Below are 27,985 nucleotides of genomic sequence, written 5' to 3'. Positions count from 1 at the left end.
AGCTTCTTGGCTCAGAGGTTGGCTCTTCCTGTATTTCCAGTTTATTCATGGTCCCGAGCCAAAATTTAAATTCTTAGTGAACCTTTCCTTTTCTTTTTACCTGAGCCTGTGGCTTCAATAAATTTCAACAGTACATCCTTCAGCGGTGGGCACTACAAAGAGTGACTTTGATGTTATAGGGGTAGACATAGACAGTAAAAATAATTACAAATAGAATTTTAATGTTTGCCAAAACATTAAAATTTTGCATATTTAATTTTACTTAGTCCTTATAAAGCTTTGGGAAGTATGGACTAAGAGGAAGTAAGTAAAGAAACTGAGGCAGACAGAGATAAAGTGGCTTGCTCAATGGCACACAATTAGTAAATGTCAGAACTTGGGTATGAACTCAGGATTTCCAGACAGAGAGAGAGAGAGAAAGGGAAGGAAGGAAGGAAGGAAGGAAGGAAGGAAGGAAGGAAGGAAGGAAGGAAGGAAGGAAGGAAAGGAGGAAAAGAAAGAGGGAGGGAGGAAAGGAGAAAGAAAAGAAGGGAGGAAAACTATGAAACATTTGTTAAATGTCCACTCTGTGTTTAATCCTGTGCTAGGTGTTGTGGATGCAAATTTTAAAAAACCCCAACAAGACCTGCCCTCCACAAGCTTATATTCTACAATGGAATTCAGAATTGGACAGAACTTTAGTCAACACTTTCCTGCCCTTCCATTTGTCTGACACCCTAGGAAAGGAAGTAACTAAATAAAGATGAATCCAGCAGAACATCAAGCTGTATTTTATAGAATCACTGAAAAACAAACAAAAAACTGACCTTCCCCTTCATCTTTCTCCTGCATAATTTTCATTTCCTCCACTGAATCTCTTTATTTTGGAAGCCCTCCTTCCACATACTGTGAAGGTGGTGAAGAAGCAGGAAGAAGACCTCATTATAAATTTATCTTAAATTGTTTTGACAATGTTACGCTCAGAGAATTTGAGGCCAAATGATGATGGCCAAGGTGTTAATAAAACTTATTTCCTAAATACTCAAGAATATTTAAGGTTCCTTTTTGCACTAAAAGAATTTGCCTTCCATTAGATAGGATCATATATATTATTCTAGCTCCCAGCTGTATTTAATATTTGGTGGTTGCTTTTATTTACTTTATAATTTTTTGTCACCACCAAGTATCTGTTGCCTAATATTAATGATCAGCATCGTCCATCATCAAGGTCAGCAGCAATATTGATTATTTATTTGTATTATTTCTAGCAATAACGAATAGTGAGGAAGGCTGAGTTATCCTTACATTGTACTTGGGTAATTTACTTACTTGCATAATCTAATTGAGTATCTCGCTTTCTCTTCTCTCCTGCAGCCTCTCCACTTCATGCAACACGCCCTGAAATTTTTTCTCCCAACGACAACATAATTTATGACAAGGAACCAGGTAATGCTGCCATTCTCACCTTTCTTCAGGTGAAGGGGGAGGGGGTTCCATTCTGAAGCTTAGGGAATGTAACCAATAGAATATCTTGGATGACCGTCTGTGACATGTTCTATTTGTTCTGAGATATTTCGTTCTCATGATCCCTAGAGTGGACCAAGAAAATGATTTGTGGTTTCTTTTGTTTATTTTTTGTGCTCTAAAATTTTCAATTTTTAGTACTTAAATTTGAAAATACAGGATAGATTATACCTTATTTTTTTCAAATAACTGAGTCTAATAATTTGTATCCCTCATGATTAAAAAAAGCACTCCTGCAGGCAAAAATGACCTTAATTATAGTGTACCAAGCAAAGCAACAGCTGTGATTGGCATCATGAAAACCTTGAAAACATGATTTTGAAAACTCGTGGCTCATTCTGAGCATAGAGGTGATAAGTCCAGGGCTTTGACATTTCAGAAAAGATCCAGGTTTCCTTAAAGAGTGACTTTATCAGGAAGTTTGAAATACCACGGTTTGGGGATATCTTTTTGCTGTTCTCCTTATTCATGGTTAAAATGGCTCTTGGCAGCGGGAGGAGGCTTCGTCATGCTGATCTGACTCTCCCCTTCATCTTGGTGGATTCATGAAGGAGACAGCTAAACACAAGGGATAGAAGGCTGATTAAATCCAGTGACAAATCAGGGATTCTTCTCCTGCTGTCCAGAGGAGACCCACTCAATAATTAGGATTGAAAAAATCGAACTTTATTTTCATTAGCTTCTCGTTGATGTTTAGCATTGTCTTCACATATATTTATTATGCATACATGTATGTATGCCTTTATCATACCTATTTATTTATATATCTCTATGTATATTTCTATCTACATATAATGTACATGTATATATGTGTACTACATGTATAGCTACACATACATGTGTATATAAATGTAGGTGGGACACTGGATAGAATGTTGTGTCTGGAGTCAGGAAGCCTTATCCTCCTGAATTCCTTATATACTTATTAGCTGTGTGACTCTGAGCAAATCACTTAACCCTATTTCCCTTAGTTTTCTCATCTACAAAATGGACTAGAGAGGGACCATCCCAGTATCTCTGCCAAGAAAACTCCAAATGGGGTCCCAAAGGCTCAGACATGACTGGATAAAAACAATAGATGTATATTGTTATAGATATATATGTGCCTATGTATATATTCACATATATACCTGTGTGTGTGTTTAGAGAAGGGATCCATAATTTCCCCAAGATTGTGAGAGTTTCATGCTGGTGAATGAAGAAAGAAAGAAAAGAGAGAAGGGAGGGAGAGAGGGAAGAAGAGAGAAAAGAAAGAGAGAGAGACAGAGACAGAGAGACAGAGAGAGAGAGCAATGAGAGAGAGAGAAGGAGTAAAGGATCTCTCAGACCGGCCTAGATTCTGCTTGTGATTAAGGACTGGGAAAGCCTTGTGCTCTAAAGGAAGGCGATTGTATACCCATCATACATATCAACGTTCTTCAATAATACATGGGGAACATTTTTATCTTAATGCCAGTCAGAGAAGGGAGGGAATAAGCATTTATTAAGAACCAGCTCTATTCCAGGCATTATACTAAGTGCTTTTTGAATCTCATTTAACCCTTATAATCAACCCTGGAAGGCGGGTAATATTAGGCTCTCCATTTTACAGTTGATGAAATTGAAACAGGCACATGTTAAATAACTGGCCTATGGTCATGAAATTATTACGTGTCTGAAGTAAAACTTGAATTTAAGTCTGCCTGATTCCAAATCAGATTTTTGTGTGTTTTGGTATTGTCCAACTGCCATGAGTACTAGTTCTCCTTTTCCATTCCCTTCTTCCTCTCCCTCTTTCTCTTTAAACTTTCCTTCCTTTTTTTTTCTTTCTTTTCCTCCCCCAAACCTTAGACAGAGACGGGGAGCAGGAGCTCAGTCATTGCCCACCATAGCATGTTGGGATAGAAGTGGGGGTAAGGACAGCTAACCAGCATTAGGATAAAGCAGCAATGAGACAGAAGGAAGGAAAAGAAATTAATGGAGTTTGCAGAGACTCTAAGCTTTTGGGTCAGGAAATTATTGTTGATTCCCTGGAACTGGATCTGATGTCCACAAGTTAGGGTCCCCGTTATGCTCATCTGTAAAATGATGAAATTGTGTTGGAAGACCCCAAAGTCTCCTTCTAAGTCTTGAGACATGTTCCATTATTATAATAAAATTTTATTGTAACCATGATTATTATTGCACTCTCATCTTGTCCAATGGAGGTCAAATCGAAATAGTCCTTGGATAAATTACAATCATGCTTTTATTATCATTATTATTAATTTATAGAATATGAATTCATATGAAGTATGTACTATTGATCCCATGAATATAATAACTCATTTTTGCAGCTGAATAAAAGTGGTTAGCATGTAAACTTATCTTCTGCCCTCTCACTAACGGAACTTCAGTAGCAAAGAGGGTGTTGAGGATGACATGTGTGCACTTTGCCCTCTTTCTACCCAGATTTTTTATTTCTTTGGCTGGCTGGCTGTGTTTTGGAAGATTTTTGGTCCATGGATCTTCGAGTTGTCATATTAATTATTATATAAATGTTATTAACATCAGCATTTTTATTCATTGTTTTTAATTTAGAGTGTTACCTTCTGAGAAGGATATTGATCAACTGGATCATTCAATGGCATTGATAAGCTACAAGAGAGAAATACATATATATATATATATATATATGACCCATTATATATAATATAGATACTATCCATATATGTGTGTGTGTCTATATACACACACACACACACACACACACAAACACACACACACACACATATATATATATATATATATATATATATACACACATACATACATATATACACACACATACACCATGAATAGTAATTGGAAACATTTATTCTGGGTAAAAATAGATATTGGGTCAGGAGTAAGGGGGAAAATATAAAAGTGGGTCCAAGAATCACAAGGGCTGTCTCATGGAGGAAGGATCAGGTTTTGCTAAGAGACATATTAGGACAATTTCAGGGAGAACAAACCAAACTGACTTCCCAACAAATCAAGCTGTTCAAAGGTTAAATGGGTCATGTCCAGAGGTTAAAGGGGCTACATCTGGGGATGGGGACAAAAGCTGAATGGGTCCCTCTGGAGATGGCAGCTTCCTTCCTCACTGGAGATCCTCAAGCAACATAGAATGGTCACTTGTCAGGGATGTTGTGCTGAGGATTCATTCTTAAATATGGCTTTGACCCTAAAACACCTGAGCTCTTTCCAGTTTCAAGATTCCATGTGTCTAGGGTATTTTCCAATGTAGCTGTTTCTTAAAAAGTTAAGAACTTTGCCACCCCTCATCCATTATCAGCCTTTAAAGAACATAAGCAAGACGGCTAAATTAAGCTGGGAATCATGCTCATTCTAGTTGTCTCTGTATCTAATTACCCAAAGTTAAAAAAACAAACACAACAACAAACATGATATGGGTTTAAAGTGTGCAAAATGGCACTTTAGCTTTACTCTATCAATTTCTTCTAGGTGAAGACCTTGACCTTCCCTGTAAAGTCAGTTTTTCCTTCTTGAAAGACTCAAAAAATGAGATTTGGTGGACCATTGATGGAAGGAAGCCTGATGATTCCATGAATATAACAATTAACCAAAGGTAACATAAGCCAGACCAGAACACCTATATGCATGAATGTCTAGCAATCGTAAAGAAGTTCTAATCCACCTGCCATCTAGGGGAGGGGGTGGGGGGAAAGATGGGAAAATTTGGAACTTAAGGTTTTGTGAGGGTCAATGTTGAAAAAACTACCCATGCATATGTCTTGTAAATAAAAAGCTATAATAAATAAAAAAGAAGTTCAAGTCTTGATTACATTTGTATAGAATTTGGACAGATTCATAGCACTAATTTTATCATCTTTGTCATTGGCTATGGATTCACATGATTCCTAGAGTCTTTAGTTGCAGCGCCTTTAAAGAGTATAAAGCCACTTCAGATCCCTAGAAAAAATGAGCTGATCTACATCTTAGATAATGAAATCTAAAGATTTTTAGCTCAGTATGTTAATTCTTGAAAATGCATCTCTCTCTTTCTGAGTATGATTCTGTATGTTTATAAGCTTGGCTCAGTCCCTTGAATCTTTTCATATATACAGAGCCTCTCTCTAAATATGTATCATTGCCTATGTCAGTTAATCTGTTTCACCTACCCTTAAGTCTTTATAATTTTATTTTCAACCTCTTTATCTTTCTTTTAGTCAATAAAAATGTCTTAAAGAACTACTATTCTTATTAAGCAAAGTTTGGGGTTTGAAAAGAACTTATGCATCCTATCCTTAATCTTAAAAGTTGATGAGTAGGAACAGAATAAATGACTAAACAAATAATAATAACAATAAATAATAATAATAATAATAATAATAAAACTAGGGTGACTTTTCCCACTCCTGTTTCATTATAATGTTACCCACCATGAGTCACCAGCTCTTAAGAGGAAAGGGGAAAAATATTCCTAATATAGCTCTAAACAATAGGCAATGAGTTTAATTGTATATATTTTGAAACCAATAGCAAACTAGAATTGATTATCTGAGAAAGCTGAGCCCTTCCTCAGCCCCATGTACCCACATTAATGATATTAGCTAGCTCTTCAAATGTTTGCTGTCGTTGTTCAATCATTCCGGCCGTGTCTTACTTCCTCATGATTCTATTTGGGGTTGTTGTTTTTTTTGGCAAACACACTGAAGTGGTTTGCTATTTCTTTCTCAAACTCATCTTACAAATGGGAAAACTGAAGCAAACAGAGTTCAGTGAATTCCCAGGATCACACAGTTCACAAGTTTCTAAAGTCATATTTGAAGTCAGGAAGATGAATCCCCCTGACTTCAGGTCTGACACTCTATGTGTGGACTGTGCCTTTCTTCAAATGGAATGGATTGTTTTCTGGTTGTCTTGAAAAATATTGGGCAAGGTGTAGGCATGGAATACAGTAACTGTATTAACTGCTGGAGATTTGCTAATTTTCATTCATATATTTTTATGTCTATATGCAAAATCCTTGCTCTAATTTAGAGTCTGAAAATTCTGTTTCTCATTTTTGTCTCCAGTGAAAGAGACAAACCATTCTCTGTTTAGGACAACTTGTTGTTCACATTTTTTAAGAAATTCAGAACAATTTCTTACTAATCATGCCTTGTCTATCCAATAATGGGTCATTTGTACCCAACTGAAAATGTTACCTTTATCCTATTAAACTTCTGTTAGATAGAGGCAAATTTTCAAGTGGTCAAGATCTCAGGATCGTAATTCAGCTATTCACTGTTTAAGCTCTCCCTCTCAGCCTTGTGTCATCTAAAGATGTGAGAACATGGACTCCCTGCTTTTATCCAAACCACTGACAAAACTTTTCAGCAGCATCTGACTTGAGCATTGCAACCCATTGCCCTGGAACCATTATAAATAATTTCTCCTTAAGTCTGGCTACCCAACCAGCTGGGAATGCATCTCATCATCTCTTTATCTTCCCCAAAAGGATGCTGTGAGATTCTTTCTCCAGCCAAAGTAACTCTTTTTACAAAGAACATCTCCTTTCCTATAGGATGGGGAACATTCCCTACATCTCACCATTTGGACACTGGTATGAAGCTTGCCTATTATTGGTTCCCTTTCTTTGATAAAGTGATCACTGCTAGAAGCTTGTACTTGTGCTTATCTCTCTTTCCTTGGGATCTTAATTATTTATAGAGGTGACTTCCCCCAATGCCTACCCACAAAAAAGAATATAAATTTCTTTTGGAATTCATCTTTGTTGGATGTTTTATGAATAATAAACAGTGTTGCTTCTAATCTCATGATTTACTTGAAACTGCTCTCTCCATAATTACCAAGAATTTCTTATTTGCCAGTTGCAGTAGTTTTTCTTAATTTTCCTCATTTTTAATGTCTCTGCAGCTTTTAAGTCTGCCAGCCATCTTATCCTTGGAGGGCTCATTCACTTATTTGGCTTTCATATGACTGTTTCTTCATTTTCCTTCTACTTAACTATTCCAAAGTCTTTTTGCTGCATCATCACAACATTCCCAATTAATTATTGCTGTCCTCCATTGGTTCACTTTTGGGTCTGTACCGTCTCACTTGGTAAACTTTTCAACTTCAGTGGGTTCAATGGCAATGTTTAAGCAGTTGTTCTCTATTCAGTCTCTTTCCTGGACACTTATCCTACATCACACCAACTGCTTGTACAATATTTTGAACAGGATATACCATGTCCATGTAAAATAGGGGTATACAAGCAAAAATAAATCCCCTCTTCTCAACTTTTCTATTACTTTTAAAAGTATCATTATCTGTTCAAGCATTCAGGCCCACAACCTTGGTATTATTTTCAACTCCTCTCTTATTCATCCAAAATTTCCAGCTTCCAAATATTGGCATTTCTTTTTTTCTCCAATACATCTCATAAATACATTAATATCTCTTCTTCCTCAGCCATTACTTTTATTTTCCCATAATTAGTAGTATTTTATTTTTTTCCACGTACATGTGGAATAATTTTCAACATTCATTTTTGTAAGCTTTTGAGTTCCAACTATTTCTCCCTCCTTCCCTTCTATCCCTCCTCCCCCAAATACCAAGCAATCTGATATTGGTTATGCATGTACAATCACGTATAATGGTATTCCCACATTAATCATGCTGTGAAAGAAGAATTAGAGTAAAAGGTAAAAGCCACAAGAAAGGGAAAAATGAAAAAAAATGCTTTGATCTACATTCAGGCAGCATAGTTCTTTCTCTGAATATGGATAGCATTTTCCATCATAATTCTTTTCATACTGTTTCTGATCATTGTATTGCTATAGAGAAGCTAAGCCTATAATAGTTGATGATCACACAATATTTATGTTACCATGTACAATGTTCTCTGCATGCTACTCACTTCACTCAGCAAAAGTTTATGTCAGTCTTTCCAGGTTTCTCATAAATCCTCCTGCTCATAATTTTTTTATAGTATAATAATATCTCGTTACATTCACATACCACAACTTCTTCAACCATTCTCCAATTGGTGAACATCCCCTCAATTTCTAATTGTCTGCCATGCCACAAAGAGGGGCTACAAATAATTTTGTGCATTTTTGTACATTTTTATACTCTCTTTCAGATGTAGACATGTAGTAGAATTGATGGTTTTGACTTTGGGCATAATTCTAAATTATTCTTCAGTATGGTTGGATCAATTGACAATTTTACCAACAATACATTTGTGTGTCAATTTTCCCACGTCTCTAAAATATATTATTTTCATTTTCTGTCATGTCAGCCAATCTGATACATGTAAGGTGGTACCTCAGAGTTGGTTTAATTTACATTTCTCTAATCGATAATAATTTGGATCAATTTTTAATATAACTACAAATAGCTTTGATTTCTTTATCTTTTTAACATTTATAAATTTGAGAATGATCTGTATTCTTTTAAATTTGTCTCAGTTCTCTATATATTTGAGAAATAAAGAGTTTATCAAACACTGACTATAAACATTGTTTTCCATCTTTCTGTTTTTTTTTCTAATCTTAATTGGATTTATTTTGGTTTGTTCAAAACTTTTAAATTTAATGTAATCAAAATTATTCATTTCATAATGTTCTCTATCTCTAGTTTGGTCCTAAATTCTTCTCTCCTCCATAGTTCTGACAGGTAAACTATTCCTTTTTATGCTAATTTGTTTATGGTATCACCCTTTCTATTTAAAAAATGTACTCATTTTGACTATATTTTTGTATATGGTATGGGATGTTGATTTCTGCCATACTATTTTCCAGTTTTTCCAGCAGTTTTCATCAAATATTGACTCCTTAACCCAAAAGCTATAGTCTATAGGTTGCTCAAATAATAGATTACTCTAGTCATTGATGACTCTGTCTTGTGTACATCATTTATTCCACTGATCTACCATTCTATTTTTAGCCAGTACTAAATAGTTTTTATGATTGCTGCTTTATAATATAATTTTAGAGAGGTATCATCAGGCCATTTTCCTTTGCCTTTTTTCCCTAGTAATTCCCTTGATATTCTTGACTTTTTGTTCTTCCAGATGAAACATTTTTTTTCTAGCTCTAAATAATAATTTTTGTGATGGTTTGACTGGTGCGGTTCTGTATAGGAAAATTAATTTAGGTAGGTTTATCATTTTTATTATCTTTGTTAGGCCTACCCCTGAGCAATTGATATGTTTACGATTGTTTAGATCTGATTTTATTTGTGTGAAAAACATTCTGTAATTATGTTTATATAGTTCTTGGGTTTGTTCTTGGGCAGATGGATTCCCAAATATTTTATTTTGTCTACAATTATTTTACATGGAATTTCTCTTTCTATCTCTTGCTGCTGGGGTTTATTAGAAATACTGATGATTTATTTGAGTTTATTTTATATCCCTCCAACTTTCTAAGGCTGCTAATTATTTCAAGTTCCTTTGTGTATTTTTTTTTTTTTTGTGATTCATTATATAGAATTCTCTAAGTATACCATTACATCATCTGCAAAGAATAATCGTTTTATTCCTTCATTTCTTATCCTAATCCCTTTGATTTTTCTTCTCTTATTGTAAAGTTAATTTTTAGTGTAACACTGAATAATAGTGCGGATAATGGCCATCTTTCTTTCACCCTAATCTTATTGTGAAAGCTTCTAGCTTATCTTCATTACATATATGGCTTGCTCATGATTTTAGATAGATAATACTTATCATTTTAAGGGAAAATCATTTCTATCTATCAACCCCACGGTTTTTAATAGGAATGGCTACTGCATTTTGACAAAAACTGTTTCTCTTCTGTTGAGATAATTATATGATTTCTGTTAGTTTTCTTATTGATATGGTCAGTTATGCTGATGTTTTTTCTAATATTGAAGCAACCCTCAATTACAAATCCCATCTGGCCATAGTGTATTATCCTCAGGACAAATCAGTGTAATCTCTTTGCTAATATTTTATTATTATTATTTTGCATCAAGATTCATTAAGGAAATGGATCTGTAATTTTCATTCTATGTTTTGGTTCTTCTTGATTTGGATAATAGCACCATATTTGTTTATGTCCTAATACATAATCAATTTTTGCATAGATATCATGTACCATTGACAAAAACAAATATTCATTTTAATTCCCATTCAGTTTCTCCACAAGTATATCATGTCTAACTTTTCTCAAATTCTTTTCACATCCTGAATTTCTTTGTTGTTTATTTTGTCATTAGATTTATTTAGATCTGAGAGAAAAAGCACTGAGATCCCCCTTCAGTATAGTTTTGCTGTCTAAGTCTTCCTGTAACTCACTTAACTTCTCTAAGCAGCTATATTCCAGCTTCTTGGGGTCTCACAACTGAATCTGAGTAGGTCACAAAATTATTACTTATGATTATTAAATGTTTGATTTGTATATCTATTTTATACACCTATATGGCTGAAGTCAGGTAAAAATATCTTGGATGAAAAGGGTCATGAGTGGAAAAGGTTTATGAAACCCTGTACTACAAAATGACTAATATGTGCTATGCCATTTGATGCATATGTGTATAATATTGATATTATTTCATTATCTAAGGTACCTTTTAGCAAGACATATTTTCCCCCCTTATTTCTCTTAATTAGATCTCTATATATATATATTTTTTTTTTTGCTTTTTCTTTGTCTGAGATCAGAATTTTACTCCTGGTTTGTTTTATTTTGTCTTTTGGTTTGTTGTTATTTATTTGTTTATTTTATTTCATCTGCATCATAATATTTTCTGTTCCAGATTTTTACCTTTACTCTCCATGTATCTCTCTGATTCAGATGTGTTTCTTGTAAACAACAATTCTCTTTTTAAATACACTCTGCTATCTGCTGCTTTATGGGAGAGTTCATCCCATTTACATTCACAGTTATGATTATTAACTCTGTGTTTCCCTCTATACTATTTGCCCCCTATTTATACATTTCTCTTTCTTTTCACTCTGTATTTTCTCACTAGTGTTTTGCTTCTCACTACTACTTCCCTCAACTGCCATCTCTTTCATAAGTACCCCTTCTATTTTCTTTCCTCTTTCCCCCTTTACTTTTGTATTCTCTTCTGTCCTCCCTTCTATCATCCCCCCTCCTTTTTCTTTCTTCTTCCTCCTTTTCCCTCTTACTTCACTACAGGGTAAAATGAATATCTATATCTAACTGAGTATGTATGTTATTCCCTCTTGGAGCGAAATCCAATAAGAGCAAAGTTCAAACAATGTTCATTTCCTTCCTTCTTTCCTTCTATTGTAATAGGTCTTTTGTGCCTTTCCTTGTAATATAATTTATGCTATTCTGCCTCCCCCTTTCCCCTTCTCCCATTATAATGTCTTTTTTTTCATCCTTTCTTTCTTATGCCATCACATCAAAATTAACTTATACTCACACTCTTTGTCTATGTGTATCTCTTCTAAATCTCCTAACAGAAACAGATATCAAGAGTTAAAAGTACTCTCTTTTTATGTAGGGGTATCTTTTTTATGTAGGGCTAGGGCTTTAATTTAAGATTAAGCCTAATCTTAGTGAATCGTATGGGTTTTTTTTTTCCCTTTCCTTTTTTTTTGTGCTTTTATTGAATCTTGTATTTGAAGGATAAATTTTCCATTCTGTTGTGGTCTTTTCATCAGCAACATTTCCTCTATTTTATTGAATGTGTATCTTTTTCCTCTGAAAGATTGTTTTCAATTTTGCTAGATAGTTAATTCTTGATTGTAATGCAAGCCCCTTTGCCTTACAAAATATCATAATCAAAGTCCTCCAATTCTTGAATATAGCAGCTGATAAATCCTGTGTGATCCTAAATATGACTCCATCATATTTGAGTTTGTTCCTTTCTTGGTGCTTACAGTACTTCCTAATTGACCTGATAAATCTGGAATCTGTTTGGAGTTTTAATTTTGGCATTTCTTTGGGGAATTCCTTCAGGTGCTATTTTATTGTCTGATTCTAGGATATCAGGTCAGTTTTCCTTGAAAATTATTTGAAAGATGATGTCTAGGATCTTTTTTGGGCATGATTTTCAGGTGGTCCCATAACAATTATCATTTTCCCCAAAGATCTATATTCCATGTCATTTTTTTGTCCAATGAATTGTTTTACTTTTTTTTTATATATATTTTTTTCACCTGTTTGATTTTCTTTGACTTATTTTTTATGTCTCATAGGATCACCAGCTTCTACTTGCCTCGTTTTTATTTTTAAGGAATTATTTTCCTTGGTTCCATTTTGTACCTCCTTTTCAATTAGTCAATTCTACTTTCTAAAAAGTTGTTTTCTTAAGTGAATTCCTTTTCATATGGCCAATTGTATTTTTAAGTAGTTGTTTTCTTCATTTATTATTTTCTCCCTTCTTTTTCAAGCTGTTGATTCTCTCCTTCATAACTCTCATGTCTTTTCCCAATGTTTCTTTTCCCTCTCTTATTTGGTTTTTAAAATAGTTTTAAAGCTTTTTCAGGAAGGCTTTTGGGGCTTGAGATTAATTCATATTTCCCTTTGAGGATTCACATGTGGTCATTTTGATATTGTTGTCCCCTTTTGAGTTTAGCAGTTCTTCTTCTGGAAAGAGATATCTTTCTTCATGTGTCTTTTATAGTTAATTTGTCTATTTATCATGCTCTAAATAAACTATCTCTGCTATGTCAATCTTAAAATTTTTTTCTCTTACTGTAGGCAGTATTTTCTTGGTTCTACTTATGTTGCTCATCATTATTTCATACAAGTCTTTCCATTTCCCCCTTAAAAATCACTGAGTTACTTATTTTTTAATAGCGTAGTAGTGGTGATGCCATTCTCCAATTCATGGACATCCCTGGAATTTCTAGTTCTTTATCACCACAAAGAGAGCTACCATAAACACTGTAGAACTTATAGGTTCTTTTGCTTTTTTCCCTTAATTATCTTCAGAAATAGACCAAGCAGTGGTATTGTTGGATCAAAAAGCATTGCTAGTTTATTAACTCTTTGTGCATAACTCCATATTGCTCCCCAAAATATTTAGATCAGTTCACAATTCTCCCAATAATGAATTAAAGTCCCAAATCTCCACATCGCATGATATTTCATCTTTCATCTTTTGGCATTTCCACTGGCTATCATTGCTGTTTGGACTTCTCTCTCCCCCCAATTATTAAATTTTAGAATCTGTGGCATCTTTTAAATTTTCAGCTCAAATTGCATCTTTTCTTTTCTTTTTTTTTATTATAGTAACTTTTTATTGACAGAATCCATGCCTGGGTAATTTTTTTTACAATATTATCCCTTGCACTCACTTCTGTTCCGATTTTTCCCTCCCACCCTCCACCCCCTCCCCTAGATGGCAAGCAGTCCTATATATGTTGAATATGTCCTAGTATATCCTAGATACAATGTATGTGTGCAGATCCAAACAGTTTTCTTGTTGCACAGGGAGAAGTGGATTCAGAAGGTAGAAATAACCTGGGAAGAAAAACAAAAATGCAAACAGTTTACATTCATTTCCCAGTGTTTTTTTTTCCCTTTGGGTGTAGCTGCTTCTGTCCATCATTGATCAATTGAAACTGAATTAGGTCTCTTTGTCAAAGAAATCTGCTTCCATCAAATTACATCTTCATACAATATTGTTGTTGACGTATAATGATCTCTTGGTTCTGCTCATTTCACTCAGCATCAGTTCATGTAATTCTCTCCAAGCTTCTCTGTATTCATCTTGCTGGTCATTTCTTACAGAACAATAATATTCCATAACATTCATATACCACAATTTACCCAACCATTCTCCAATTGATGGGCAGCCACTCAGTTTCCAGCTTCTGGCCACTACAAACAGGGCTGCCACAAACATTTTGGCACATACAGGTCCCTTTCCCTTCTTTAGTATCTTCTTGGGGTATAAGCCCAGTAGAAACACTGCTGGGTCAAAGGGTATGCACAGTTTGATAACTTTTTGGGCATAACTCCAGATTGCTCTCCAGAATGGTTGCATTCATTCACAGCTTCACCAACAATGTATCAGTGTCCCAGTTTTCCCATATCCCCTCCAACACTCATCATTATTTTTTCCTGTCATCTTAGCCAATCTGACAGGTGTGTAGTGGTATCTCAGAGTTGTCTTAATTTGCATTTCTCTGATTAAAAATGATTTGGAACACTCTTTCATATGAGTGGTAATGATTTCAATTTCATCATCTGAAAATTGTCTGTTCATATCCTTTGACCATTTATCAATTGGAGAATGGCTTGGTTTCTTATAAATTAGAGTCAGCTCTCTATATATTTTGGAAATGAGGCCTTTATCAGAACCTTTAACTGTGAAGATGTTTTTTCCCAGTTTGTTGCTTCCCTTCTAATCTTGTTTACATTAGTTTTGTTTGTACAGAAGCTTTTTAATTTGATGTAATCAAAATTTTCTATTTTGTGATCAATAATGGTCTCTAGTTCGTCTTTAGTCACAAATTTCTTCCTCTTCCACAAGTCTGAGAGATAAACTATCCTATGTTCCTCCAATTTGTTTATAATCTCGTTCTTTATGTCTAAATCATGGACCCATTTTGATCTTATCTTGGTATACGGTGTTAAGTGTGGGTCCATGCCTAATTTCTGCCATACTAATTTCCAGTTATCCCAGCAGTTTTTGTCAAATAATGAATTCGTATCCCAAAAGTGAGGATCTTTGGGTTTGTCAAACACTAAATAAATTGCATCTTTTCTAAAGGACCATTCTCATTATCCTTCCCCTCTTAAAAAAAAACAGATTGTGTTTTTTCCTCTATAAGAATATCTTCTATTTATTCTATATATTCTAAGTTATACAATTCTCATTCGAATGTAAGCTTTTGAAGGGCAGGGACTATTTTGACTTTTTCTTTGTATTGCCATTAATTAGTAAAAAAAAAAAAATCAGTCACATAACAGTTCAGTAGGTATTAATTGATTTAATGAGTAAGTATTTATTGAATAAATGAATGACTGTAGTAAAGTAATGACATTTGTTTCCCAGATACATTCTGGACCAGCTGAGGAAATGAAGCTGCATCAGTCATCACTTGTTTTCCCTCTGCCTTTCTTCCATCTTGACTTTCAGTTTGCATGTGGGCCTTTTCCCTTAGGATCACAATATCAGTCATCTGTTTTGCCTTCTCGTTTCTAGCGAGACTGTCTCGGTTATCGGAAACAAAATGATAACCAGGATATTGAGCATCAAAAAAGTGACCTCTGATGACCTGAAGCGCAACTACACTTGTCACGCCAGAAATGCCAAAGGAGAATCAGTGAAGCAAGCCATCGTCAAACAGATAGGTAAGCCCCCTTGTGGGACCACAGAATGTGAGCTCTCCCACACTGGCTCAGAATTTGTTTGTTTTTTACCATCTTTTTATAATTATATTTGTGCCTTTAAAAACATTATTGGGAGATGTCCATAGGCTTCACAAGACATGGCCAAAGGGGTCCAGGACACACACACACACACACACACACACACACACACACACACATTTTCAGAATCCTTGAACCAGAATGACCAATGACCCTAACTTATCCTACTGAAGTCATTTGTAGCTTTGAAGAAAAGGCTTAGGGGTGATGGGTTACTGTTGTTCTCTTCACTTACAGAGAACAGGAAAGGGTAAAAATTAAGAAGGGACAGATGTAGTTTTAGTATCTGGAAAACCTTCCTAACACTTAGAATTGTCCCTAAATAGAATGGGATGAGTCTCCTTTCATTGCACCATTTAAGCAAAGTTTCAACAGTCCCTTCTCATATATGTGGGCTTCCTTTTGGGGGAAGGTTTGAAATAGATGGTCTTCAACATCCCTTTCCAACCCTAAAATTCTATGGTCCTTTAAACCTTCTGAGGGAAGGCAATTTACTATATTTGTCTTTTTTTTTCCCCAGTGGATAATGTAGTTAATTATATTGCAAAGTAATGAATAATACAGAGGAGGTACCTAAAATGAATATTAAATAGCTTATTTTAGTTCCCCACCTATTTCTCTCTCCAATGTCATTACCTTTCAGCAAGTGTCCCACTACTGTACAGTTTTATTTCAAGGCATCTTTGAGGATTCTGACATGTCACAGAGCAATTTCAAGCTGGAGTCCATTTGCCTCAAGGACCACATTAGCTAGTTTGGTTGGGGCCATGCATAGGGCCACGTTTGATCTGAACAATGGAGAAATCTTTTCAGAAATAAGTCTCTCTATGTTCAAAAGAAAGTCCCCAGGATATACGGAAGCATCACAGAGGAACACTGACTTCTGATCATTAGGAAGTATCAGTGCTAATGTCAGAACAACTAAGCTTTGTTGGGGGACAGCCAATGGCTTTCTTTTTTCTTATTTTTTTAATAATATGACCACAGAGTGGGAGCTTAAATAGGAAAACCACTGAGCAAGTTGATGGGGAATTGCCCCCAGGATTCCAGGGAATGCTCCCTGGTTTCTGTAACACCCTACCTTGCCTTCTCCAGCAAAACTGTCATATTATAACATAGATTTAAAAAGTCATGACTCATCACTAGAGAACCAAAGAGAGGAGCCTTTAGGAGGTCTTGTGTTGCTGTAACAGCCCCTCCGCTCACTGGAAATGGGAAAGCTGGGCTTCTAAACCCCATGGCCTCCCAGTCTCAGAATGGCAACAGGATGCAGTTACACGCAGTAATTAAAGCAAATGGCCTCTTGCCTCTGCTTCCCTTAAAACTTCATGATTCGGTTCATGTGATTCATAGACCCAGAGGTTTGATTCTTCTTTGCTTCGAGGATAGACAGTGGTGGGTAAGGGGAAGGCACATCTGAGAACAAGGGCAGTGGATAGCGTGCTGAATCTGGAGTCAGCCAGGCTCCTCTCATGCAGTTAAAACTAACTGTGTGACCTTGGGCAAGTCACTTAATCCTGTTTGCCTCAGTTTCCTCATATGTAGAATGATCTGAAGAAGGAAATGGACACCACTTTGGTACCTTTGCCAAGATAATACCAAATAAAGTGATATAGAGGGAGACATGACTGAAAAATGAATGGACAAGCACAGAAAAGATCTAAGAATGACTGATGTAAAAACTGAAGGAATTACTAAAAAATGAAAAGAAAATAGAAGAAAATGATATTGACTGCCGCTTCTGTTAATGCTCTGTGTGGAGTGTGTGTCTGGTGTATATGTGTATACTTGTGTATATGATGTATATGTGTTTAAGGGGAATTTTTTTCCTCAATAGTATTTTATTTTTCCAAATACATGTAAAAATAGTTTTTTTTAATATTCATTTCTTTCAGAATTTATGTTCCAATTTTTTTCTCCCTCTCTCCCTCACTTTCTCCCTTTTCCAAGACAGCAAGCAATCTAATATAAGTTAAATGTACAGTCCTAAAGATATTTCCATTTTTGTCATGTTGTGCTAGAAAAATTAGGAAAAAAAGATGAGAAAGAAAAAAAAAACAAATAAAAAAGTGAAATTAGTATGTTTTAATCCACATTTAAACTCTCCACAATTCTCTTTCTGGACACAGATGGCATTTTCCATCCCACATCTATTGAAATTGTTCTCGATCACTGCATTGCTGAGAGCTGTCTGCCATGATTTATCATCAATGATCTTGCGATTACTGTGTACAGTGTTTTCCTGGTGCAGCTCACTTTACTCAGCAAATCTTTCCAGGCTTTTCTGAAATCAGTCTGCTTATCATTTCTTATAGAACAATAAAAAATCTGTTACATTCATATATCTTATTATATACATATTACAATAATATATATAATACCTATGTATTCATAATTTATTCAGCCATTCCCCAACTGATGGGCGTCCATTCGGTTTCCAGTTCCTTGCCACTACAAAAAAGGATACTGCAAACATTTTTGCACACGTGGATCCTTTTTCCTTTTTTATGATCTCTTTGGGATACAGACCCACTGTTGGATCAAAGGGCAGGCACAATTTTATAATTCTTTGGGCATAGCTTCCAATTGCTCCCCAAAATGGTTGGATCAGTTTACAACTCCAGCAACAGTGCCTTAGGGTCCCAGTTTTCCCATATCTCCTACAATATTTATCATTATTTTTTTCCTGTTATCTTAACGAATCTGAGATATGAAGTGATATGAGGGGGATTTTTATAAATGAAAGTTGGCAAAAGTGGAATGGGCGGCCTCTGGATTTTGTGGGCACCTTGTTTCTAGAGGTCTTCAAGTAGAAGTTGGTTGATCAATTGCCAAGGTTTTTATATTGGGGATTCTTTGAGATGTAATATGGCCTGAGGTTCCTGCCAGTGCCGTGCTTTTCAGATTCTGTGTTACAGCTTATGACTCATGCTTTGCTGCTTTAACCTCTGCCTATTTGGACTTTCTCTGCTGATGATTGCACCTGATGGGAATTCTTTTTTGCTTTCATTTCATTTTTTACTATTGGTCGCTACCTCCCAGATTTGATCCATGACTCTATTTACTGATAAAGACAGATGGTCATAGATTTAGCGTTGGCAGGAACCCCAGAAAACATCTGATCCAACATCTTCATTGTACAAGTGAGAACAAACAAAATGTTTATATCCCAAGTTAAGAGTTTTTATCAACATTGTTTAAATAATATACAGACAGTGCAAATATAGGAGCCATTCCTGCTCCACTTTCATGCTGGTACCTTCCCTTTATTGCTCTTCTCCAATTAATCCTGTTTATCATTTATTTGTTAGTTATTTCCCTGTTTTCTTCCCCATCAGATTATAAGTCTTTGAGAGAAAGAACGTTTTTGTGGGTTTTTTGGTTGTCATTTTGTTTGTTTGTTTGCCTTTCTTTCTATCTCTAACTCCTAGGATAGTGCCTGGCACATTATACTCAATAAGTACATAATAATTGAATGACTATAGTGTCACCTGGGACTCCAAGAAGCTGTAACCTGCACAGTGTCCACGCCTTGGTAAATTTTACTGACAGAAGCTAAACCAGTTTGAGGGTGACCGACAGGTCTTGAGCCCATTGGTGAACTGGGGAGATGTCTACCCCAAGGGTATAAGAGCTTCCTCTCGTGGAGCTGGTAGATGAGAATGATTGATAGAGATAGCCAGAAAGGAGACTGAAGTAGGCACTAGGGAGTGTTTAAAGCCTGATCAGACATTGAAAGCATCAAGTGCATTCACTGTATCCCAAACCATCCTCAGTCATCTTAACTTTTATTTTGTCACTGAAATTCAATGACTTAGGAAAAGAGGCTGACGACTTTGTGTAAGTCTACCTCATTTAAATCCAATTCAGATGCAGATCCAGACATCTCCCATCATGCGATTGTTCCTCTTTGAAAATGAAGGACGAACAACAATAATAACAATCACAGAGCATCCCATCTCCCAACTGTGAGAATTTTCACTGTCTGTCTCCCATGCTGAGAATGTTCTCCCATTTAATCTCCTCCTTTTGGTTTTCAAACTTGAGCTAAAATGTATGAGAATCTTTCCCAATATTCCTGATCCTACTTGTAGTTGTTCAGTTGTTTCTAACTTTTTTGTGACTATGGTTGGGATTTTCTTGGCAAGGAAACTGGAGATGTTTGCCATTTTCTTCTCCAGCTCATTTTATAGATGGGGAAACTGAGGCAAATAGGGTTAAGTGATTTGTCCAGGGTTCCACAGCTAGTAAGTGTCTGAGACCGGATTTGAATGGATGTTTCCTGACTAGTCCTAGCACTTTACCCATTGAACCGCCTAACTGCCAATAATCTTATGGTTCTCCTTTCATTGAGTATCTCCAATTTATACTATAGAACACTTGTTTGTTCATGGCCGTTTTCAAACTTTCCCTCCTTAGATTGTGAGCTCCTTGAGAAGAGAACAATTTTTTTGAGCTTTTCTTTGTCTAACAACAAGATGACTCCAATCCATCTTTCCAGAATTAATCTGATCTGACAGTCAACTATGGGCCTGGGCTCCCTTCCAATTTTTCCTCTTGATGGTCTTGATCTACAGAGCACCCCATCACTCCCCTGCATGTAATTGTAAAGGCTGCCCATCTCCATTTGGAAAATGAATTTTCCTTATATGATTTTTAATTTTTTTAAGTTTATATGTAGGAAAGACTTATCCAGTGATTATTGAATTGAATGTAATGTGGTCTTCTAAGTAACATTGCTTTCAAAAACCTGTTTCTTTCTATTGCCTTCATCAAGGATGATCTTGATGCATTTGTAGATTATCTTCATCACATTTATATAGAAATGAGAAAGTAGCCTATGAGTCACTAATTATCGAAGCTGTCTTAGATATTTTTTTATGAGTAAGATCCAAGATTTCCCTCAATGTTTTGGTATCCTTTTATTCTAAAACCTTAAGAATCTACTCATTCTACCATTTAAAAAAGGATTTATTAAGGACTTACTGTTTTGTAGGCACTTTGCTAAGTGCTGAAGACACAAAGATTGGTAAACTTCCCAAGCTCCACCAAAATTAAAAAAAAAAATCTGTCCTTAACAGTCTCCTATCCTAATGCTAATAAACATGTACACGATATCACATACATATACAAATACACATATTTATGTCTATCAATTCACATGTGCATGCGTATAAGTGTGTCTGTATACCGCATGAGCATATTATATATAGAGAGACTTATCCACTTACAACATATATGTGTGTATGTATCCACAGGTACAGTCAATGACAGATAATCTCAGAGAGATTGTTTTAGCAGGAGGAGATACCAGGAAAAAGCCTCTTGCAGAAAAAAGGATTTAGCCGAGTCTTACAGGGGGCCAGTATACTGCATAATAAAGCACTTTGAGGGTGGTGAGGTATAAGAATTCTGGAAAAGCTAGAGGGGGCCCGGTTGTGAAAGCCTTTAAGAGCCAAATAAGGGAATTTCTATTTGATCTTGGAAGGCATTGGGAGTCACTGATTTATTGACTAGCGAGGTAATGCAGACAGATCTGTGCTTTAGAAAAATTGCTTTGGTAGCTGAATGGATTGAAGTGGAGAGTAACTTGAGGCGAGCAGAATAATCAGAAAACTATTGCAAGAATCTCTCCCTTAATATCTTCAAAACCATATTACCTAGACCTTACATACTATGGATTATATTATTGGGCCAATTTTCAATCACGGTTGATTCTTGAGACCCTATTTGGGGTTTTCTTGGCAAAGATGGTGGAATGACTTGCAATTTCCTTCTTTAATTCATTTTACAGAGGAGGAAACTGAGGGAAACAGGACTAAGTGACTTATTCAGAATTGCACAAATGAAAAGTGTCTGAGACTAGATTTGAACTCCCTGAAATGACCCTTCCTTACTTCAGGTTCAGTGCTTTATCCACTGAGGCACTTAGCTATCTTTCCATTTGTTTTAATCCACTTTGCACATGCAGCCCTGCCTGATTTCAGCTCTGAATTCTCTGCCCCTTACAGCAGAAGCTCATTACTTCTAATCTTATCATCAGGATGTTACCTCAAGCCTCAATATCACTGCTCACCCAGTCTCTTCTCCCCTCTGATTGGAATATTAGGGAGTAGGGTACCAAAGTCCTCCCAGCTTTCTTGTGTAGAGAACAGAAACTGGATTCTCAGCTCAATCTCCTGTGCCTTTTGCCAACTTAAAAAATGTCCCCTGGCTGTGTATCCTCTGAGCTTCCATCCCCACCTCCCTTTCGTGACTTCTTTCCTGGGTGGTCACTATCCATCAGACTGTAATCTCTTTGACAGCAGAGGCTTTCTTTTTTTCTTATTTGTATTTCCTCACTGAGCACAGAGCCTGGTATCTAGCATTATATAATAATGTTTATTGAATTGAATTGCTCTGATCCAGCTTTCCCCCATCTTTCTTGCCTTCAACTTCCTCAAGAATCACAACTGGCATGTTGATGGCCATATTCAAACTCAGTAGCTCTGTTTCTTTGACAGTGAAGCATGTGCTGTATCAAGCTTATCATATTTTTTAATACCAATTTTGATCTAATTTTAGCCTTTTCCAGCATTATCCTTAAGTACCTACAAGGAAAATTTCCTTAGTTGGCTTTCTCAGAAAATCTATTTTAAACTATTTCCCCTCCACTTTTTGCTGTCTTATGAAGAAATACATTACTATTATTATTATTATTATTGTAATTATTGTGATTATTTTTGGAGACTGAGTTTTCCAATGTTGCTCCAAGTGAAATTGCATTGGTCACTGGTGGGCCTGATCTCATATTGATCAACATGGGAACACAGACATGCTCTATTTCTGACCTGGATTGGTTCACCCTTTTAGCTACCTTGTACTTCTACACTCTTGGGGACTTACACCAATGGGGCCAGACTCAGTATGGCTGCTTGGTCAGATTACCCCATTTCAGCTCAGAACTCCCAACTTGAAGTGACCCACTATCCTCAGCCTTCCCCAGCAGCAGATTTCACAGGAACAGGTCACCACACACATCTAAACAACCTTCTCCCACTCTTCCATTATCTCTTCCCTAAGATTTTACAATCAAGTTTTTTTTTTTTTTTTATTTCTAACCAATATTGACTTTACCAATCAAAAGGCAACTAATATCTACATAGTTTACCAAGGACTTAATCAAAATTTGGATAAATTCAGTACTTTTCTCTTGTGACTTAGATTCAGGTTTTTAGTCCTTATCCTGCACTTTACTTAGTATTCAACTGTGGGAAAACCAGTCAATGACTTAGCCTCGGTTTTCTCATTTGTAAAATGAAGATATCAATCCCTACTCTGCTTTTCTTCCACTTTTATTGGGTGATTCAGGCAATGGCTTGAAAGGCCTTTGAGAACTGCTGAGGTGGAACAAAAAGCCAAAAGTCATGACTTCAGTTTTTCTACCATTCTGTACTTGATTTTTAGTTGTACCTCCAAGATACACCGTGGAACTGGCCTGTGGATTTGCAGTGACGATTGTGCTCATCATCATTCTGATTGTGGTCTACCACGTCTACTGGCTTGAGATGGTCTTGTTCTACCGGGCTCACTTTGGGACAGATGAAACCATTTTGGGTAAGCAATTCTGTAAATAGCTTTTCTTACTGTATTTAGACCATTTCAAAGCATGTTCGTAAAATTGTAGAGTCTTAGATTCAAACCTAGGGGTGTTCATAGAGACCATCTCTTCCATGGAGTCTTTTAGGTTTTTCTCTTTTGATGACTGAATAACTTCTGGATACCTTGAGATAATCATTATTTTCATGAAGCCCCATTGTATTGGATCACACCAAAAACAAAACCCCAAACTCATTATGGGAGCAAGTATGACACAAGAATGATCTCTGACCACCATTTGTGGAAGGAATCCTTGATAGAATAAAAATTCTTCTTTGATTTTTTTTTTTTTTTGGCAATGTGCTCATCTTTTTTCTCTAACTCAGTGCGAGCAAAGCAAACGTGTTCCTGTTAATAGAACTTTACTCAGTTTTCTTTTATATGTATATTCATTTGGTTCTCTAATAGGATTAATTTTCCTTAATTCTAGATAGAAGAAACATATTGCAAGAGCTTCTTGATGAAATGATAACAATGCTATCAGATATATAGGTGAATCAAGTTTTGCAGAGTACACATTTCTTGTAAATTGGAAAAATCCTGTGGGAAGTCTAGAAAAATCAGTTTCTATAGACCTCTTTCCAACTGAATTCTGAAATCCCCAAGTTTTAATGGCTTTCATCCCATAACCCCATATTAGACACGATGGAAGTTTTAATTCATTCGGAGGAATTGAAGTAGAGAAGAAAATGGGTCCAGTTGATTCATCCTTTAATCCTTAAGAATTTCTGGATTGTGGTGGAATGTTAATATATTTGCCCCTTTTCAGTGATATCTTATATTCAAAATATATGTTGGTGTGAAGTGTAAATCTGGGGAACTCTCCTCAACTTCGCTTTTTGTACATCACACATGAAGCAGATACTGTTTCATTGTTCCTAATCACCATATGGCAGGTCCATGAATGCATGTGTGTGTGTGTGTGTGTGTGTGTATATATATATATATATATATATATATATATAATGTATTTCACATGAAATATAATGTATTTCATATAAAAACATAAAAATGTCTTTAGAATTTAATATTGAGGAATCAACCAATTAATATTTATTAAAGCACCTGATGTGTGCTAAGTGTTAGGGGATACAAAGGATGTCAAAAAATATAGTCCCTGCTCTCAAATAGCTCTACCTTTTACAAATGGAAGGAACCTTAGAGACTGTCTAGTGTAATCCAGACCTCCAAAAAGTCACATTTTACAGTGTTTCTCATAATGGGTTGTCTCTTTAGTTTTGTCCCCATTGTGCACATTTTCATAGCCTCAACCTAATCACATTGTTTGCTATGAAATCTGAATTTCATTGTAATGCAGAAAGATTCACATAAAATTAAATTTTATTAGGTCTATTTCTCAAACTCGCTACTTATCCTGGAGAATTGTTGCTAATTGCTAACCAGACAATCATCTGCCAAATCACCCCCAGCTCATAGAATCCAAGGCAGTTCCTTTCAGATCTGGAAGAGATTTTAGGGCACTGAACCCAGTCCTTCATTTGACTGGTGAGAAAACTGAGGCACATAAAAGTTAGTCACAGGTGAGTAACTTGTACAGGGACACAGCTAAATAACAAAGAAGGAAGTGTTTCATGTAAGGGCACAAAAGGGTCCCCAAAGAGAACAGTTTTCCTGACACATCTTGTGTCTGTGTTTTTATTATTAATATTATTATTTTCATTATTATTATTTTTGGCTAGATGGGAAGGAGTATGATATTTATGTTTCATATGCACGGAATGCTGAAGAAGAGGAATTTGTCCTTCTGACCCTTCGTGGAGTCTTGGAAAATGAATTTGGATACAAGCTGTGCATCTTTGACAGAGATAGCCTGCCTGGTGGAAGTAGGTATTCCCATGAGCAGTGGCGACAAGAGCCAGGTTTATCCTCCCCAGCTTTACAATTCAGATTAGCCTCTCTCCCTGCGTCCATACAGCCCATCCTCATCGTCCCACTTTATCTAACAATCACTCACCAAGGGCCTACCTCCTGTAATATCCCAGTCACTCTCTTGAATGTCAGGAATCGAGACAAAAATTGGATAGGACTGGCCTCCAAAAGCGACATTTCATCCAGGTGAAACAACAGAGCCACAACTTATTTCAGTACAAGCAGAATTTATTAAATGTCTTTTAAATGAGATACGGTGGTAAAGCACATACCTTAGATTTCTTTACAAATGCTAGCTCTGATGATGATAATAATAATAATGATTATTAATTATTATCATTACTCCTTGATATTCAACAAGTGTCTATTCACATCCATTTTGTCCTAAGCATTGTAATTAGCAATAGAGATACAAAAAAAGTTGTAGAAAAAAATTTAACAAAACCTGTTTTTTTTCTCTTAAACTCTCATCCAATATAGTAAAATAACTTTTAAATAAAAACAAAAACAAAAACAAAACAACAACAACAACAAAAAAAAACCACAACCATATAGACTTTATGCTAAACACTGGGGATCTAAAGACTGAAATAAAACAGCACCTACCCTCAAGGAACTTATATTTTCCTTAGGGGAAAATAGCATATACATTTTTCAATTTGAATAAAGAAGAATTTATTGAATATACTAAGAACTACAGCTACAAACATGAGAATAGAATAGTCCCTACCTTAAGGAACTTACACACATATGACTTCTTATTTCTGGCAATTGTAGGAGGTAATACTGTAGAAAATGTTATCCAGTTTACCAGAGCACCCACCATTTCCCTGTTCAAATATGGATTAATAAGTGATTCATAGAAATGAGCTCATCGAGGCCATATGGACACACAATTGTAGGCAGTCCTGAGGCTATCATGGCTCATTTTTTTTTTTTTAAGAAATATTCAGTTCCGTCACTCAAAAAAATATTTATCAATCACCTACTACATGTCAGGCACTGTGCTAAGGACTGAGGATACAAAATAGAGGCAAAAGACAGCCCCTGACCTTGAAGAGCTCAACATCTAATGGGAAAACAAGAAAATAAATATGTACAAACAAGCTACGTACAGGATAAAGAGGAAATAATCAATGGGGAGAAAACACTGAAATTAAGAAGGGTTGGGAAAGATTTCTAGTGGAAGGGGGGAATTTAAGCTAAGATTTGAAGGAAAGCCTTATAAATGCTATGACTCTCATTGTATCTGACTTGTATCAATCAATCATCAAACAATTATTTCAATAATTTCTATGGGCCAGGTACTATGCTAGGTATTGAGGAAAATGGAAACCAAATGCAATCTGCCCACAAGAGGCATTACTCTGCATCTTGGAATTAATTCCTCAGCCAAAGACTCTTCTTGAGAAAAGTAGATATCCAGGAGAGAGTGGAAAACAGGTGACATTATATTGTTTTGAATCACGGACACCTTTGAACTGTCCAAGAAAACCCATGGACCTCTTCTTAGAATTATGTTTTTAAATAGCTGAGGAGAATGCTAAATTTCAGTAAAAGTTAAAATCACCCCATCCAAGTTCAACTTGTCCCCGAAATCTCTCTGTAGACTCCTAGGGACATTTACAGATCCAAGACTAAGAACCCTTATCTTAGAGATATCCTTTATAGATCAATTTCCAATGTCTTTTTGTTTGGATTAGAATTTATTTACCTCTTTAATTACATGTTAATTTAATCTGCATGTTCCCATGCATTCAAGGGGACTATGACTTTCATACTTTCTTATATTCTTCCTTCAACTTTTCTAATAAGAGTTCTCAGAAGATGATAGGTTCATAGATGGAGAGATGCCAAAAATTTAAGAGATTATTTCATCCAGGGATCTGTAATCTGCACTCTGTACATTTAGTTAATTAGTTAAATATAAATTTTAGTTTGATGTTATTTAATCTAAAATGTTTATTTTTAAATTTTAAATTATAATTTATATTTTACTTAAAATTTAAATTTTTAATTATTTTTTATTTTGCTTTTTCAATTTTTTATTTTGCTTTTTTCTATGATTCCTTTCTCATTATGCTACACATTTTCAGAAAATATAGAAGACATTTATCCAGACTGACAGGAGGAAAGATACCACACTTTAATAAGTCTGTAATTCAGAATGCGTAAGGCAATGCAATTTTGCTCCTGAAGAGCCCATGGAGTAACGCCAAATTATGGCAAAGGAGCTGCCAATTGAAGGTCCTTGCGGACCTGCTTTCATAGGCCGTTAAGAATCCATTTTCATTAGCATATCTCTCTTGAGTAGGGGCTGCTCAAGAGCCTGAACTCAGCAATCTGATGTCTCTAGTAGCTGATATCTCTTCCCTGCCTCCACTCTTATTAATGGCAGCCGTAGCACAGTGCCTGGCACACGGTAGGTGTTTAATGAATGACTCAGATCCCATGAATCACTCCACCCTCAGCCCTTCTACTACAGGGATGCTAGAAGCAGGCTCACTTGTCGTTACCTTCATTTTGAATTAGGGAGGGTACGCTCCTGCTGGGTTCATTGTTGTATTTGTTTAAGCACCAGAAACCATGAATTCAGTCTGAGCCCGATCTTAATTTCA

General features: G+C 35.8%; 1 protein-coding gene across 4 annotated transcripts in view; it reads left to right on the top strand.

Moving 5' to 3' along the window:
* IL1RAP (interleukin 1 receptor accessory protein) overlaps window positions 1–27,985 on the top strand; it is a 135,771-nt gene that overhangs the window by 96,371 nt on the left and 11,415 nt on the right. For all 4 annotated transcript variants that reach the window (XM_031957422.1, XM_031957424.1, XM_031957425.1 and 1 more), the window contains exons 6-10: window positions 1,354–1,425; window positions 4,972–5,095; window positions 15,613–15,761; window positions 23,286–23,435; window positions 25,178–25,321. In XM_031957422.1, coding sequence (XP_031813282.1) covers window positions 1,354–1,425; window positions 4,972–5,095; window positions 15,613–15,761; window positions 23,286–23,435; window positions 25,178–25,321 — 639 coding nt within the window. The remainder of the gene's footprint in view (window positions 1–1,353; window positions 1,426–4,971; window positions 5,096–15,612; window positions 15,762–23,285; window positions 23,436–25,177; window positions 25,322–27,985) is intronic.

The sequence above is a fragment of the Sarcophilus harrisii genome, chromosome 3 (genome assembly GCF_902635505.1).
Source record: "Sarcophilus harrisii chromosome 3, mSarHar1.11, whole genome shotgun sequence".
In the NCBI taxonomy this organism is placed as follows: Eukaryota; Metazoa; Chordata; class Mammalia; order Dasyuromorphia; family Dasyuridae; genus Sarcophilus; species Sarcophilus harrisii.
The sequence above is the reverse complement of the archived record's forward strand: the minus strand, read 5'-3'. Positions and strand labels throughout refer to the sequence as shown.